Source organism: Bacillus rossius, chromosome 16, assembly GCF_032445375.1.
Source record: "Bacillus rossius redtenbacheri isolate Brsri chromosome 16, Brsri_v3, whole genome shotgun sequence".
Taxonomy (NCBI): domain Eukaryota; kingdom Metazoa; phylum Arthropoda; class Insecta; order Phasmatodea; family Bacillidae; genus Bacillus; species Bacillus rossius.
Window position 1 is genome coordinate 28,361,795 of NC_086343.1, and position 13,085 is coordinate 28,374,879.

General features: G+C 41.2%; 1 protein-coding gene across 1 annotated transcript in view; it reads left to right on the plus strand.

Annotated features, from left to right (window-relative positions):
* LOC134539932 (juvenile hormone esterase-like) overlaps positions 1–13,085 on the plus strand; it is a 56,209-nt gene that overhangs the window by 11,636 nt on the left and 31,488 nt on the right. Inside the window, exon 2 of the mRNA XM_063382297.1 lies at positions 12,009–12,161. Within this exon, the coding sequence (XP_063238367.1) occupies positions 12,009–12,161 (153 nt within the window). The remainder of the gene's footprint in view (positions 1–12,008; positions 12,162–13,085) is intronic.

Below are 13,085 nucleotides of genomic sequence, written 5' to 3' on the forward strand. Positions count from 1 at the left end.
CTTCAATGATAAGTTAGGATATAATCTCTCCATCAGTCTATGAATCCAACAGTTTATATTTCCATTAGCCATCGACTCCAACAGTCATTGACTCCAACAGTCATTGGCTCCAACAGTCATTGCCTCCAACAGTCATTGTCTCCAACGTCCTTTTGGTTCATCAGCTCCAATGATATTTGGTTAGAATGCTACGACTCTAAGAGACTATGAGACTACAATTCTACGAGTGTACAAGACTCCTCCAACTACCTTCAAGCGTACAAAGCTCCAACTACTTCAGCAGCATTATTTTATAATAGTACAAGGCTACTTGACTACGAAGCTACAAGTCTACATGGCTCCAATTGCGGCCTCTGTCTTCGTCTGAATTTTCTCTTTGACTCCAACTCCGCCCGCCAGCATCTCTTCGATCTGCACCTCGATTATGTTATAATAGTACAAGGCTACTTGACTACGAAGCTACAAGTCTACATGGCTCCAATTACGGCATCTGTCTTCGGCTGAATTTTCTCTTTGGCTCCAACTGCTACAGCAGCATTATGTTATAATAGTACAAGGCTACTTGACTACGAAGCTACACATCTACAAGGCTCCAATTATCACATCTGTCTTCGTCAGCATTTTCTCTTTTGCTCCCACTGCTCCAACAGCATTATGTTATATGATTCCATGGATACTTTGTTACGTAGCTACAGGTCTACGAGGTTCCAATGCATCATGTTTACGAAGCTTCCAGAACACAGGGTTACGAGACTGCGAGGCTACAGGACTACGAAGCTTCCAGGACACGAGGCTACATGGCTACGAGACTACATGACTCTAACTGATTACAATAGCACCACTCAGTGGTGAGAGTTAGGTTATCTCATGCAAAAGTACTTTATGCATGTAGTTCTGCTTTTCAACAACAGATGTCGCCACATGTTGCTTGCAGGTAAATAATATTTAGTTCTTTTATGCGGGATGCGGGATGCTCACTAACGATCGCAAAAGAAGGATGGCTTCGCTAGACTCCAAGGAAAAGGAAGTTCGTCTTGCATGTTGGTGCTCCACAGATGTCTCATGGCGTAATATTAATTTGACTGAGTAATGATATTTGTCAATTCCACCTGATAAAAATATTGCAAGTTTTGATTTAGTAGCAGAAATTATCGAATTAAATGTAACTCCAATTAAAATGACATGTCTCAATAGACAAAAAAAAATCCATGCAGAGAGTGGTTCCTCAGAATAGTCAGAAACACTTGAAGAAACCACAGGAATGATTGCAAGAACACGGGAAAAACCATCAAATTATTGACATTAATAATCAGGAGCACACGGAGAAAACCATCATAATATTGGCAAGAATAATCAGGAGCACACGGAGAAAACCATCATAATATTGACCAGATTAATCAGAAGTACTCGGAGAAAACCACCACATGTTTTCCTTGATATCATAAAATTACAGGAAAAAAATATTTAAAAACAAAAATAAATTAATAAAAAAATAAAAAAATAAAAAAATTGCATAAATTTCTGGCTTGTACAAGAACTCTATCTTTGCTCAACAATGATAAGTTTACAAGCTAGCAGAAACTGTTTATGCAATTTTTTTATTTTTTTATTAATTTATTTTTGTTTTTAAATATTTTTTTTCCTGTAATTTTATGATATCAAGGAAAACATGTGGTGGTTTTCTCCGAGTACTTCTGATTAATCTGGTCAATATTATGATGGTTTTCTCCGTGTGCTCCTGATTATTCTTGCCAATATTATGATGGTTTTCTCCGTGTGCTCCTGATTATTAATGTCAATAATTTGATGGTTTTTCCCGTGTTCTTGCAATCATTCCTGTGGTTTCTTCAAGTGTTTCTGACTATTCTGAGGAACCACTCTCTGCATGGATTTTTTTTGTCTATTGAGACATGTCATTTTAATTGGAGTTACATTTAATTAGATAATTTCTGCTACTAAATCAAAACTTGCAATATTTTTATCAGGTGGAATTGACAAATATCATTACTCAGTCAAATTAATATTACGCCATGAGACATCTGTGGAGCACCAACATGCAAGACGAACTTCCTTTTCCTTGGAGTCTAGCGAAGCCATCCTTCTTTTGCGATCGTTAGTGAGCATCCCGCATCCCGCATAAAAGAACTAAATATTATTTACCTGCAAGCAACATGTGGCGACATCTGTTGTTGAAAAGCAGAACTACATGCATAAAGTACTTTTGCATGAGATAACCTAACTCTCACCACTGAGTGGTGCTATTGTAATCAGTTAGAGTCATGTAGTCTCGTAGCCATGTAGCCTCGTGTCCTGGAAGCTTCGTAGTCCTGTAGCCTCGCAGTCTCGTAACCCTGTGTTCTGGAAGCTTCGTAAACATGATGCATTGGAACCTCGTAGACCTGTAGCTACGTAACAAAGTATCCATGGAATCATATAACATAATGCTGTTGGAGCAGTGGGAGCAAAAGAGAAAATGCTGACGAAGACAGATGTGATAATTGGAGCCTTGTAGATGTGTAGCTTCGTAGTCAAGTAGCCTTGTACTATTATAACATAATGCTGCTGTAGCAGTTGGAGCCAAAGAGAAAATTCAGCCGAAGACAGATGCCGTAATTGGAGCCATGTAGACTTGTAGCTTCGTAGTCAAGTAGCCTTGTACTATTATAACATAATCGAGGTGCAGATCGAAGAGATGCTGGCGGGCGGAGTTGGAGTCAAAGAGAAAATTCAGACGAAGACAGAGGCCGCAATTGGAGCCATGTAGACTTGTAGCTTCGTAGTCAAGTAGCCTTGTACTATTATAAAATAATGCTGCTGAAGTAGTTGGAGCTTTGTACGCTTGAAGGTAGTTGGAGGAGTCTTGTACACTCGTAGAATTGTAGTCTCATAGTCTCTTAGAGTCGTAGCATTCTAACCAAATATCATTGGAGCTGATGAACCAAAAGGACGTTGGAGACAATGACTGTTGGAGGCAATGACTGTTGGAGCCAATGACTGTTGGAGTCAATGACTGTTGGAGTCGATGGCTAATGGAAATATAAACTGTTGGATTCATAGACTGATGGAGAGATTATATCCTAACTTATCATTGAAGATCGTATCCTACCAAGTTGAATGAACGAGAGAATGCGCCTCCTTTTCGTTAAATGAGCTTTCGTTTTATAGAATTTCCGTCCAAACGTGCTTCGTTTTCATTAAATGTTTGTCCTGCGCGAACGAAGCGTAGTCATTGTGTGTACATTACATATATATATTGCGTACATTGCGTACATTGGGTGTACTTTGCGTAAATTGCGTGTACTCTGCGTGTACTGTGTGTCAATTGCGTGAATATTACGTGTTCGTTCCGTTTCCTGTGTGTACTGTGTGTACGTTCCGTTTCCTGTGTGTACTGTGTGTACGTTCCGTTTCCTGTGTGTACTGTGTGTACGTTCCGTTTCCTGTGTGTACTGTGTGTACGTTCCGTTCCCTGTGTGTACTGTGTGTACGTTCCGTTTCCTGTGTGTACTGTGTGTACGTTCCGTTCCCTGTGTGTACTGTGTGTACGTTCCGTTTCCTGTGTGTACTGTGTGTACGTTCCGTTTCCTGTGTGTACTGTGTGTATGTTCCGTTTCCTGTGTGTGTGTACTGTGTAATCATTACATTTATTGTGTGTAAATTACATGTATTGCGCGTACATTGCGTGTTGGAGCTGTTGGAGCATTTGGAGCTTTATACACTTGAAGGTAGTTGGAGGAGTCTTGTACACTCGTAGAATTGTAGCCTCATGGTCTCTTAGACTCGTAGCATTCTAGCCAAATATCATTGGAGCTGATGAAGAAAAAGGCCGTTGGTGTCAATGGCTGTTGGAGTCACTAGACTGATAGAATCAATAGACTGATGGAACCAATGAATATTGGAGCCAATGAATATTGGAGCCAATGACAAATGTGCGGTCTTTTCGATAATGGTGCTGCCTTTTTCGTTGTCGGTGCTTCCAAATGTGCTGCCTTTTCGTTGTCGGTGCTTCCAAGTGTGCTTCCTTTATTTTTTTGATGGTGCTTCTATTTTTTTAATGTTGTTTTGACTCTAGTATTATAATAAATTGTTCTTGATTTGACTAGCGTATTATTCCATCCGGTGCATGTATATAAGCGAGTCCTAGACAGCAGGACGCTCAGTTTGTTTCTGACGACGGCGGTGTAAGGATCACCTAGATTGTTTAATCTGGTGCATAAATCGCGTAATTACCTGTTCTTGCGAACTCGATGGCATCTTTACCGTCTTTAACGTTGAACTCGGAGGTTGTACCATCAACTACGGGAACCTTATCGACAGCTACGACGGAGAAGGAGCAGATCCCGTTGGTAACGATGACGTCAACATTGGAGGGGATTTCAACAGATGTGATACCACCAGCAGAAGAGACTTTAATGCCGGTAGTGCTGACTGTACAGGAAACCTCGACGAACGCTGTTTCGCCCTCGATGGAGACTTCAATGGATGGCGAATCGTCAACTAACGAACATCGATGTCGTTACTGTGACAAGATTTTCTCAAACATCAGCAATGCTCGTCGTCACGAGAAGAGAGAATGTGCCAAGAACCCTTATCGTAAAATGTTTGGTTGTATTAAGTGTCGCAAGCAATTTACAAGAAATGCTAATTTGAAGCATCACTTGGAGACATGTAAAGGACCTGCAGTGCGGCAGAAAGTAAAGGTTTCTATACAACAACGATGCATTGATGTGCATAAGAGTATGCCTGGAAATGATTCAGTTGCAGTAACAGCGACATCTGGTTCGGGTTTGTCTTCAACTAGGCATCCTTGTGGCTACTGCGACATGACGTTTGCATTTGCACATGATGTACGGAGACATGAGAGGAGTAAATGTACGAAGAATCCTTCTCGCATGAAGTTTCGCTGTGACGAGTGTCATAAATGGTTTACTCGAATTGATAATTTGCGCCAACATTCGATAAACTGTAAAGGTGAAGTCAGTGCGCCTACTGCTGAACTACCTGCAGCAATTACGACTCCTGAGTTTAGATTGGTGACTCGTGAGCGTACAAGTAAAAAAACTGATGTGCAGCAACCGATTGCTGTGGCATCTGAACATGAAAATAAACATAAGACTGTGATCGGAGCATTACAAGTGAACGATAATGGCTTCTACTTGGCGCAGTCTGCATTTCGTGGAACATTGAAAGACTACTATTATCCAAGTACGTTAAGTGAGTCAAAGGACATTTGTAATTTTATTGATGATATCAGACAGGACATAATCAATCAGCTTACTGATGACGTAGCAACAAACGGACCTTTGAAATATAACTTGTGGTTGGACTGTATATATGGAAAGCCTTATCCGTTCGATGACAAAGTGAAGAAGTGTGCATTCAAGACATCGGCTGCAGTAATTTACAGTTCTAACGATATCAAGCAAACTGTTAAACAAGGTATCCAGAAACTCTGTCAAGAAGAGTAGGACTATGTCTGTAAAGGATCTGGCTGGACTCTGTCTTGTATAAACCGATTGGAGCTAAGAATTAGTTATTTCACGCCTATGCGGACCTAAATGTTTGTAAGATTGCTAACCTTCGCAGGTGATCCTGTAGTAAAATAGAAATTATGTAATAAATATTATGTTTGTAAAAGAACTTGCAGTGTTTTTATTTTCGAACCTGTTACTATTATGTTAAATTGATGTTATATTTCCTTTTTTTTGCATCGTCCTAGATCGTACCAAGGACCTTAGTCGACCTAATCAATCAGTATATAGATTACAAATTTATTTAATGAATTTTAAAATTTTTCCCGAATTTCTAGCTAAATAATTACGGATTTTCAAGATGGCGGCCAAATGACAAGATGTCGGGTGTCACAGCAATAATAAATGATTACTGCACTCTAGCGGATAAGAATTAAACTAACATGTTATCGGCGCACTCTAGCCGACGATACATTGATGATGGCTTCCAGCATCGAAGACAAGATGGCGGACATGACGTCATACTAGGTGACGATATATATGCTTTGAAAAAAAGTGGTGGGAGTCAGTCTGCTAGCACCCACCACGGGGGAAGGATCGGTCGCCATTTTTAATTTTTTTTTGCACTCGTCGGGTTCGAACCGAGGACTTCGAACTCCGTGTCGTAAATGTTTGTTTTTTATAAGTATTTTATTAAAATTTTATTAAGTAAATTTTTTATTAATTTTTAAAAAAAAATTCATTAAAATCGGATAATAAATAAAAAAGTTAAAGATGGCGGCCGTAACGGAAATTGCAACGGTGACGTCATAATCCATGATGACGTCAGAGGCTTATCGTAGGCTGTAGACATGGATGCTTAAGCCTACATATGGACATTTCTAGCCGCTGGGATTTTTAAGGACTAAAAACGGGAAATTTTCCCTCGAAACGGGAATTTTTCTCTCGAAAACGGGAATTTTTGAATTGTGGAATTTTTTGAGATTTTTTGGCGGAATGTTTTTCCACAGAAATGGAAATTTTGAGGAATTTTGGGCAAATTTTGCCCAATTTTGGCGGATTTTGACACATTTTGAGGATCAAATTCAAGGTCAAGGTCAAAGGTCAAGGTCACAACCATCCAAGATGGCCGCCGTGACGTCACAATCCAATATGGCGGACCGTCTCCTCGCTCCTCACCCAGAACCCTGTCCCAGTTCCGGCTATCCTATACTACTCTTGTGCTTCCTTTTTTTTTTTTTTTTGTTGATGGAGCTTCCAAATGTTCTGCCTTTTCGATGATGGTGCTGCCAAATGTGCTGCCTTTTCGTTTTCGGTGCTTTCAAATGTGCTGCCTTTTCGTTGTCGGTGCTGCCAAATGTGCTGCCTTTTCGTTGTCGGTGCTTCCAAATGTGCTGCCTTTTCGTAGTCGGTGCTTCCAAATGTGCTGCCTTTTCGTTGTCGGTGCTGCCAAATGTGCTGCCTTTTCGTAGTCGGTGCTTCCAAATGTGCTGCATTTTCGTTGTCGGTGCTGCCAAATGTGCTGTCTTTTCGTTGTCGGTGCTTCCAAATGTGCTGCCTTTTCGATGACGGTGCTTTCAAATGTGCTGCCATTTCGTAGTCGGTGCTTCCAAATGTGCTGCCTTTTCGTTGTCGGTTCTGCCAAATGTGCTGCCTTTTCGTAGTCGGTGCTTCCAAATGTGCTGCATTTTCGTTGTCGGTGCTGCCAAATGTGCTGCCTTTTCGTTGTCGGTGCTTCCAAATGTGCTGCATTTTCGATGACGGTGCTTTCAAATTTTTTGCCATTTCGTAGTCGGTGCTTCCAAATGTGCTGCCATTTCGTTGTCGGTGCTGCCAAATGTGCTGCCTTTTCGTTGTCGGTGCTGCCAAATGTGCTGCCTTTTCGTAGTCGGTGCTTCCAAATGTGCTGCCTTTTCGATGACGGTGCTTCCAAATGTGCTGCCTTTTCGTAGTCGGTGCTTCCAAATGTGCTGCCATTTCGTTGTCGGTGCTTCCAAATGTGCTGCCTTTTCGTAGTCGGTGCTTCCAAATGTGCTGCAATTTTCGTTGTCGGTGCTGTCAAATGTGCTGCCTTTTCGTAGTCGGTGCTTCCAAATGTGCTGCCTTTTCGTTGTCGGTGCTGCCAAATGTGCTGCCTTTTCGTTGTCGGTGCTTCCAAATGTGCTGCCTTTTCGTTGTCGGTGCTAAATGTGCTGCCTTTTCGTAGTCGGTGCTTACAAATGTGCTGCCTTTTCGTAGTCGGTGCTTCCAAATGTGCTTCCATTTCGTTGTCGGTGCTTCCAAATGTGCTGCCTTTTCGTTGTCGGTGCTGTCAACTGTGCTGCATTTTCGTAGTCGGTGCTTCTAAATGTGATGCCTTTTCGTTGTCAGTGCTGCCAAATGTGCTGCCTTTTCGTTGTCGGTGCTTCCAAATGTGCTGCCTTTTTGTAGTCGGTGCTTCCTATTGTTTTTCCTTTTTTGAAGGTGCTTCCAAATGTGCTTCCTTTTTTGTTGGTGGTGCTTCTATTTTTTTAATGTTGTTTTGACTCTAGTATTTTAGTAAATTGTTCTTGATTTGACTAGCGTATTATTCCAACCGGTTCATGCATATAAACGAGTCCTAGACAACAGGACGCTCAGTTTGTTACTGCCGTCGACGGTGTACGGATCACCTAGTTTGTTTAATCTGGTGCATAAGTCGTGTAATTGCCTGTTCTTGAGACTTCGATGGCATCGTTACCGACTTTAACGTCGAACTCGGAGGTTGTACCATCGTCTACGGGAACCATGACGTCAGCGGCGACGATGTTGGAGTAGATCCCGTTGGCAACGCCTCTGACAACACTGGAGGAGACTTCGATATGTGCTATTCCACCATCAGTTGAAGTTCCATCAGCATTGAATACTTTAATTAATGAAGAGCGTACTTCGCATCAGTGCAAATACTGTGGCGCATCATTTACTATCACCTCAAATGTTCGCAGACATGAAAGAAGCGGTTGTTCTAATAATGTTCAAAGAATACAATTTCAGTGCAATAAGTGCAATAATCTAATTTCACGTCTCGATAGCTTACATCGTCATTATAAAAAATGCTCCGAGTAGTATAATGAACATGGTTATTGATTTGACTCATGTGTTGTACCGGCTAATGAGACTATATAAGTGATATGAACTTCAGTCCGTCTCTGGCTGCGGTGATGAACGGATCGGATAGACATTTAAAGTCATGTAAAAGGCTTAGTCCGTACAATAAGAAGACTGTTTGAATCGAGGAATCCAAAAGGCTTTAGTAATTTGTCAGTGTTTTTTTTGTACTTGTAGTAGTGTAGTTTGTATGTAATAAAAGGATTTTTTAAAAGATCTTGTGGTGTTTTTATTTTCTCAAACCTAACACTTTTTTAGTATTTTTTTAAATTAAAGTTGTTTTTTTATCGGCAGGGATCGAACCAAGGACCTTAGTCGATCCAATCAATCATTATATTTATTGTCAATTTATTTAATGAATTTTGAACTTTTTCCCGCATCTCTAGCATTAAAATTATGAATTTCCAATATGGTGGTGTTGATGGCTTATAGGATGATTGTCGTAGAGGTTTTAGAGTCTCTTTACGAATGTTGAACATGGTTTATTGAAATTATTATTTTTTACATAAAATTAAACAATATTGCATCTATCGGGTATCGAACCGAGGACAGGAATCCATCGAATCAATATGTAAATTAATGAGTGATTTATTTAATGAATTTTGAATTTTTTCCCGCTTTTCTAGCTACATTATTACATGATTTCAAGATGGCGGCCGAATTTCAAGATGGCGGGTGCACCTCCATAATAAATTATTACTGCACTGTAGCAGGTTAGAATAAAATTATCCAGATGGAAAAGTACTCTATAATACAAGTACACTCACACACAATATGGCGTACTCCAGCAGGTGGTAGCTCCTGGTAGCATGTACTGAACATCAAATGTCGGATCCATGATGGTCGACAAGGACAAAGTCAAATTTCAAGGTCAAGGTCAAATTTCAAGGTCAAGATAATATTTCAAGGTTTAGGTCAAAGTTCAAGTTCAAGGTCAAATTTCAAGGTCAAAGTTTAAGGTCAAGGTCAAAGGTGTGGTGACTAGATAATTATACTAACATGGTATCAGCACACTCTAGCGGACGAAAACAAGATGGTGATCTCCAGCGGACGAAGACAAGATGGCGGACATGTCGTCATACCAGCTGACGATATATATGCTTTGAAAAAAAAGTGGTAGGAGTCAGTCTGCCTGCATCCACCGTTGAGGAAGGAGCCTGTCGTCATTTTTAGTTTTTTTTTTGCACTCACCGGGTTCGAACCGAGGACGGTGATCGATATAATCAATCAGAATTCGAATAAGTTAATTTTTTGATGAATTTTGGAATCCATCCCGATTTTCTAACATAAAAATTGCGGATTTCCAAGATGGCGTCTAAATTTCAAGATGGCGACCATAACGATAATTGCAACGGTGACGTCGTCATTCAAAATGGCGGACAACACAATGTCGGAATTTTCTAGAAAACAAAATGACGTCATCCAAAATGGCGGATTTAAGATGGCCACCGTGATCTACTTGCCCCGTTACGTTATGTCCCGTTGCGCTGTGTCCCTTTACGCTGTGTCCCGTTACGCTGTGTCCCGTTACGCTCGTCCAAGATGGCCGCCATGACGTCACAATCCAAGATGGCGGATCGGACACACAGCTCCACCGCCTGCCGCCTGGCGCCGGAGCCCCTATCCTATACTACTTAAATAAAATCAGTTTTAATTTAAATAAGGAGTTATATGTAAGGAAACAATTCTATTGGAGTTACTGCTCCTCTGTCCACGGGTTTGCCAGCCACTCAGACTCTTTCACTACTGGCATCCGGAGAACAGATGAAAAGGGTTCCGGAATTGTTAAACCACTTCCATCAACTTCGTCTTCGTCGAGCCAATCGGCATCCTCCGACGATGATTCACAGCGGCGCACCATGCAGAGAAGCTCATTTGCCCTTCTGGCAGCGAGTCGCTGTGGCCTTACTCTACTTTCACGACAGTCTTGGGGAGCATTGCTATGCATGTAACGACTGTGCATTTGCACACTATTGTGAGATGTGAAATAGGTCCTACAGGTTGCACATACGTCTGTTCTTGAGGTCGAATGTTCTGATGGGCAAAAGAAATCATAAGGCATCTGCTTTAATCCTTCGACAGAAGGCGACAGATCAACGGACAACCTCACCAGAAGTGGTGAAAACTTGCATGATCCTTTGTCTAGCTGACTAGGTACTAGCTTGCTTGGGGTTTCAAGGATTGGGCAGGGTGGCGACAGAAAAGTATCCGGAAAGACAGATTTAAATGCATTCCTCAAGCGGGAACAGCAGGATTCGCCCGCACATTTAATCACTTGCAAGAAATATTGTGATTCACGGATGTGAGCACTATACCATGCTAGATTGGGTTCTGCTGGATCCTGCAAGCTATCTTCGGGCTTTGTATATTCTGCCGAAACATCGTAGTTGTCCATTTTAATTTCCCTAAAGACCTTAGCAAGTGTCTCCGCAGCGTGCTGTAAATTGTGTTTTTCCAAATTATCATCAATAGTAATTCCTTTGTTGTCGAGATGAGAACCAACATTTTCATGCGGCAGGATGACGCCTGACAGTCGTTTACTGAAGGGGGCCCAGCGATGCTCAACTCGGTTGTATGCAATCCACCCAGGAGTATTAGTCGCTATGAACAGGGAGTCCATGTTGTTTTTTTTGAAGTGTTGAATGGCAAAGTTCTTGACTTTCCGATAACTCAGGCTTTCGTCCGGCCCACCATCTACAAAGATGATGATCTCTGGCTTCACGGTGTTCGTTTCTGTCATCATTAATAGTTTGAATGCAGACACTGATATAAGTGATTCGAAATCATAAGCATGGGTGTTCGCTGTGGAGAATGCGTGTTTCCCATTCCTTATGGATGTGTGTCGGACCGCTGTTACCAACAGCTTCTCCCTTACTGAAACCGTCAGGATCCACGTTGATGCCGGCGTATACAGAAGGAATAAGTTTGTACCGCTCTGCGACGACTCGGTTATGATCAGGTAAAAGTACTCTGTATTCCATATGCATTAAAAGAAGGCTCTGACTTTTCACTGCAGGTAAACCTATTGGTACACAGGCTTTATCGTCTTGAGACAGAACAAATACTTGCTGCGGTTCAAGAAGCGTTGCGAGGGATTCCAAAGACCTAATTGTAGCAGTGCAGAATTCCCTGTCCTCGTGCTTTTTGTGCATCTCGGACTGCGGTTTTGCTAACTTTACGGGTATGGTGCGTACGTGCCTTCTTCCCTATTGAGTGTTAGAAAAGCGTGGGAGTAAATGAAGATTTGTGCCACTTCAAGAAATTTGAAATCCCATCAACAACCTCTCATGCAAGTCGGACAGAGTGAGACAACACCTAATCATCTCTGTTCGGCAGAATTCATCAGCAGCGCTGCAATGAATGGTATTGCTATACGTAGGGAAAACTGTGACACTTTGTTTTTGGGTGCAGATTTTTTCAGGGAATGTGTACGCCGTTGTAAACACCACGTACGGAGCTGTGAGAGGACAGCTCGTCAACTCTAAAGTTCCGAATGGGGGGCAGTACTACATTTTCAAGGGAATCCCCTACGCCAAGCCACCGGTGGGGGATCTACGTTTCAAGGTATATAAGTAGCAGAGTTCCTTGCAGCCGTCTTGCAAAAGCTGCCAAAAAAATAATATTCAGAATCTGTAATTATTACTTAAACACAAATAAAACATCAGCATCTTTCTTTCAACCCAGAGTGTGGAAAATGTTATGTTAACCCAGAATTATGGAAAATGCATAAAAATACGATCAACTGCTTAAAAGATCCATAACAGATATTTGCAGATATTATAATAAATACTTGGTAATTTTAGAAACATTTTAAATAAATTACAATAATCACAAAACGGTTTTTAGTATTAAATATTTTATACAACAGTGTTTGGCTGTTGGATTGTACCTTGCAAACTTTTATAATAATGTAAATAACTGAATTTATATAATTAAAAGTTATTTTGAGAAAAATTTTTTGCTATATTAAATATGTCTGAGTTTTAGCAAAAAACATTTTTCAGTCTTTATGATTGCCTTGTTTTTAGTAGAGAGGGAGCTGGGTCTGACCACACATAAGTATATATAAATTATGTCCTCCCATAACTACAAACTCCCTCGTTCACCCCTCTTCCCTCTTCCCCCCTTTATCTCTTCCACCAGGGGCTCCACCCCTTTTCCACCTGTCCCCCTAATTTATACCTAAGATTTTTCCTCTCCTCAGTAGCTCAATTCTTTATCTCCCTCCCCAACATAAGAAATTTTTTATTCAATTGTTTGTTGTAACTGGTTGTTGAATAAGCCTACTCTCCCCCGACACCATTAATGATTCTGCTCTGCATCTTTTCCCCTCTCATGACTTCTTTCTAATCACCTTTTTTTTTTTTCCTCTCCAACTTCCCCGTACACCAACTCCCTCTCGCCTCTTCCCAACATCACTCTCCTAGGTGTCGCTAGTGAGTGTGTTGTCCGCCATGTTGGATGACATCACTGGTGGGTGTCAACATT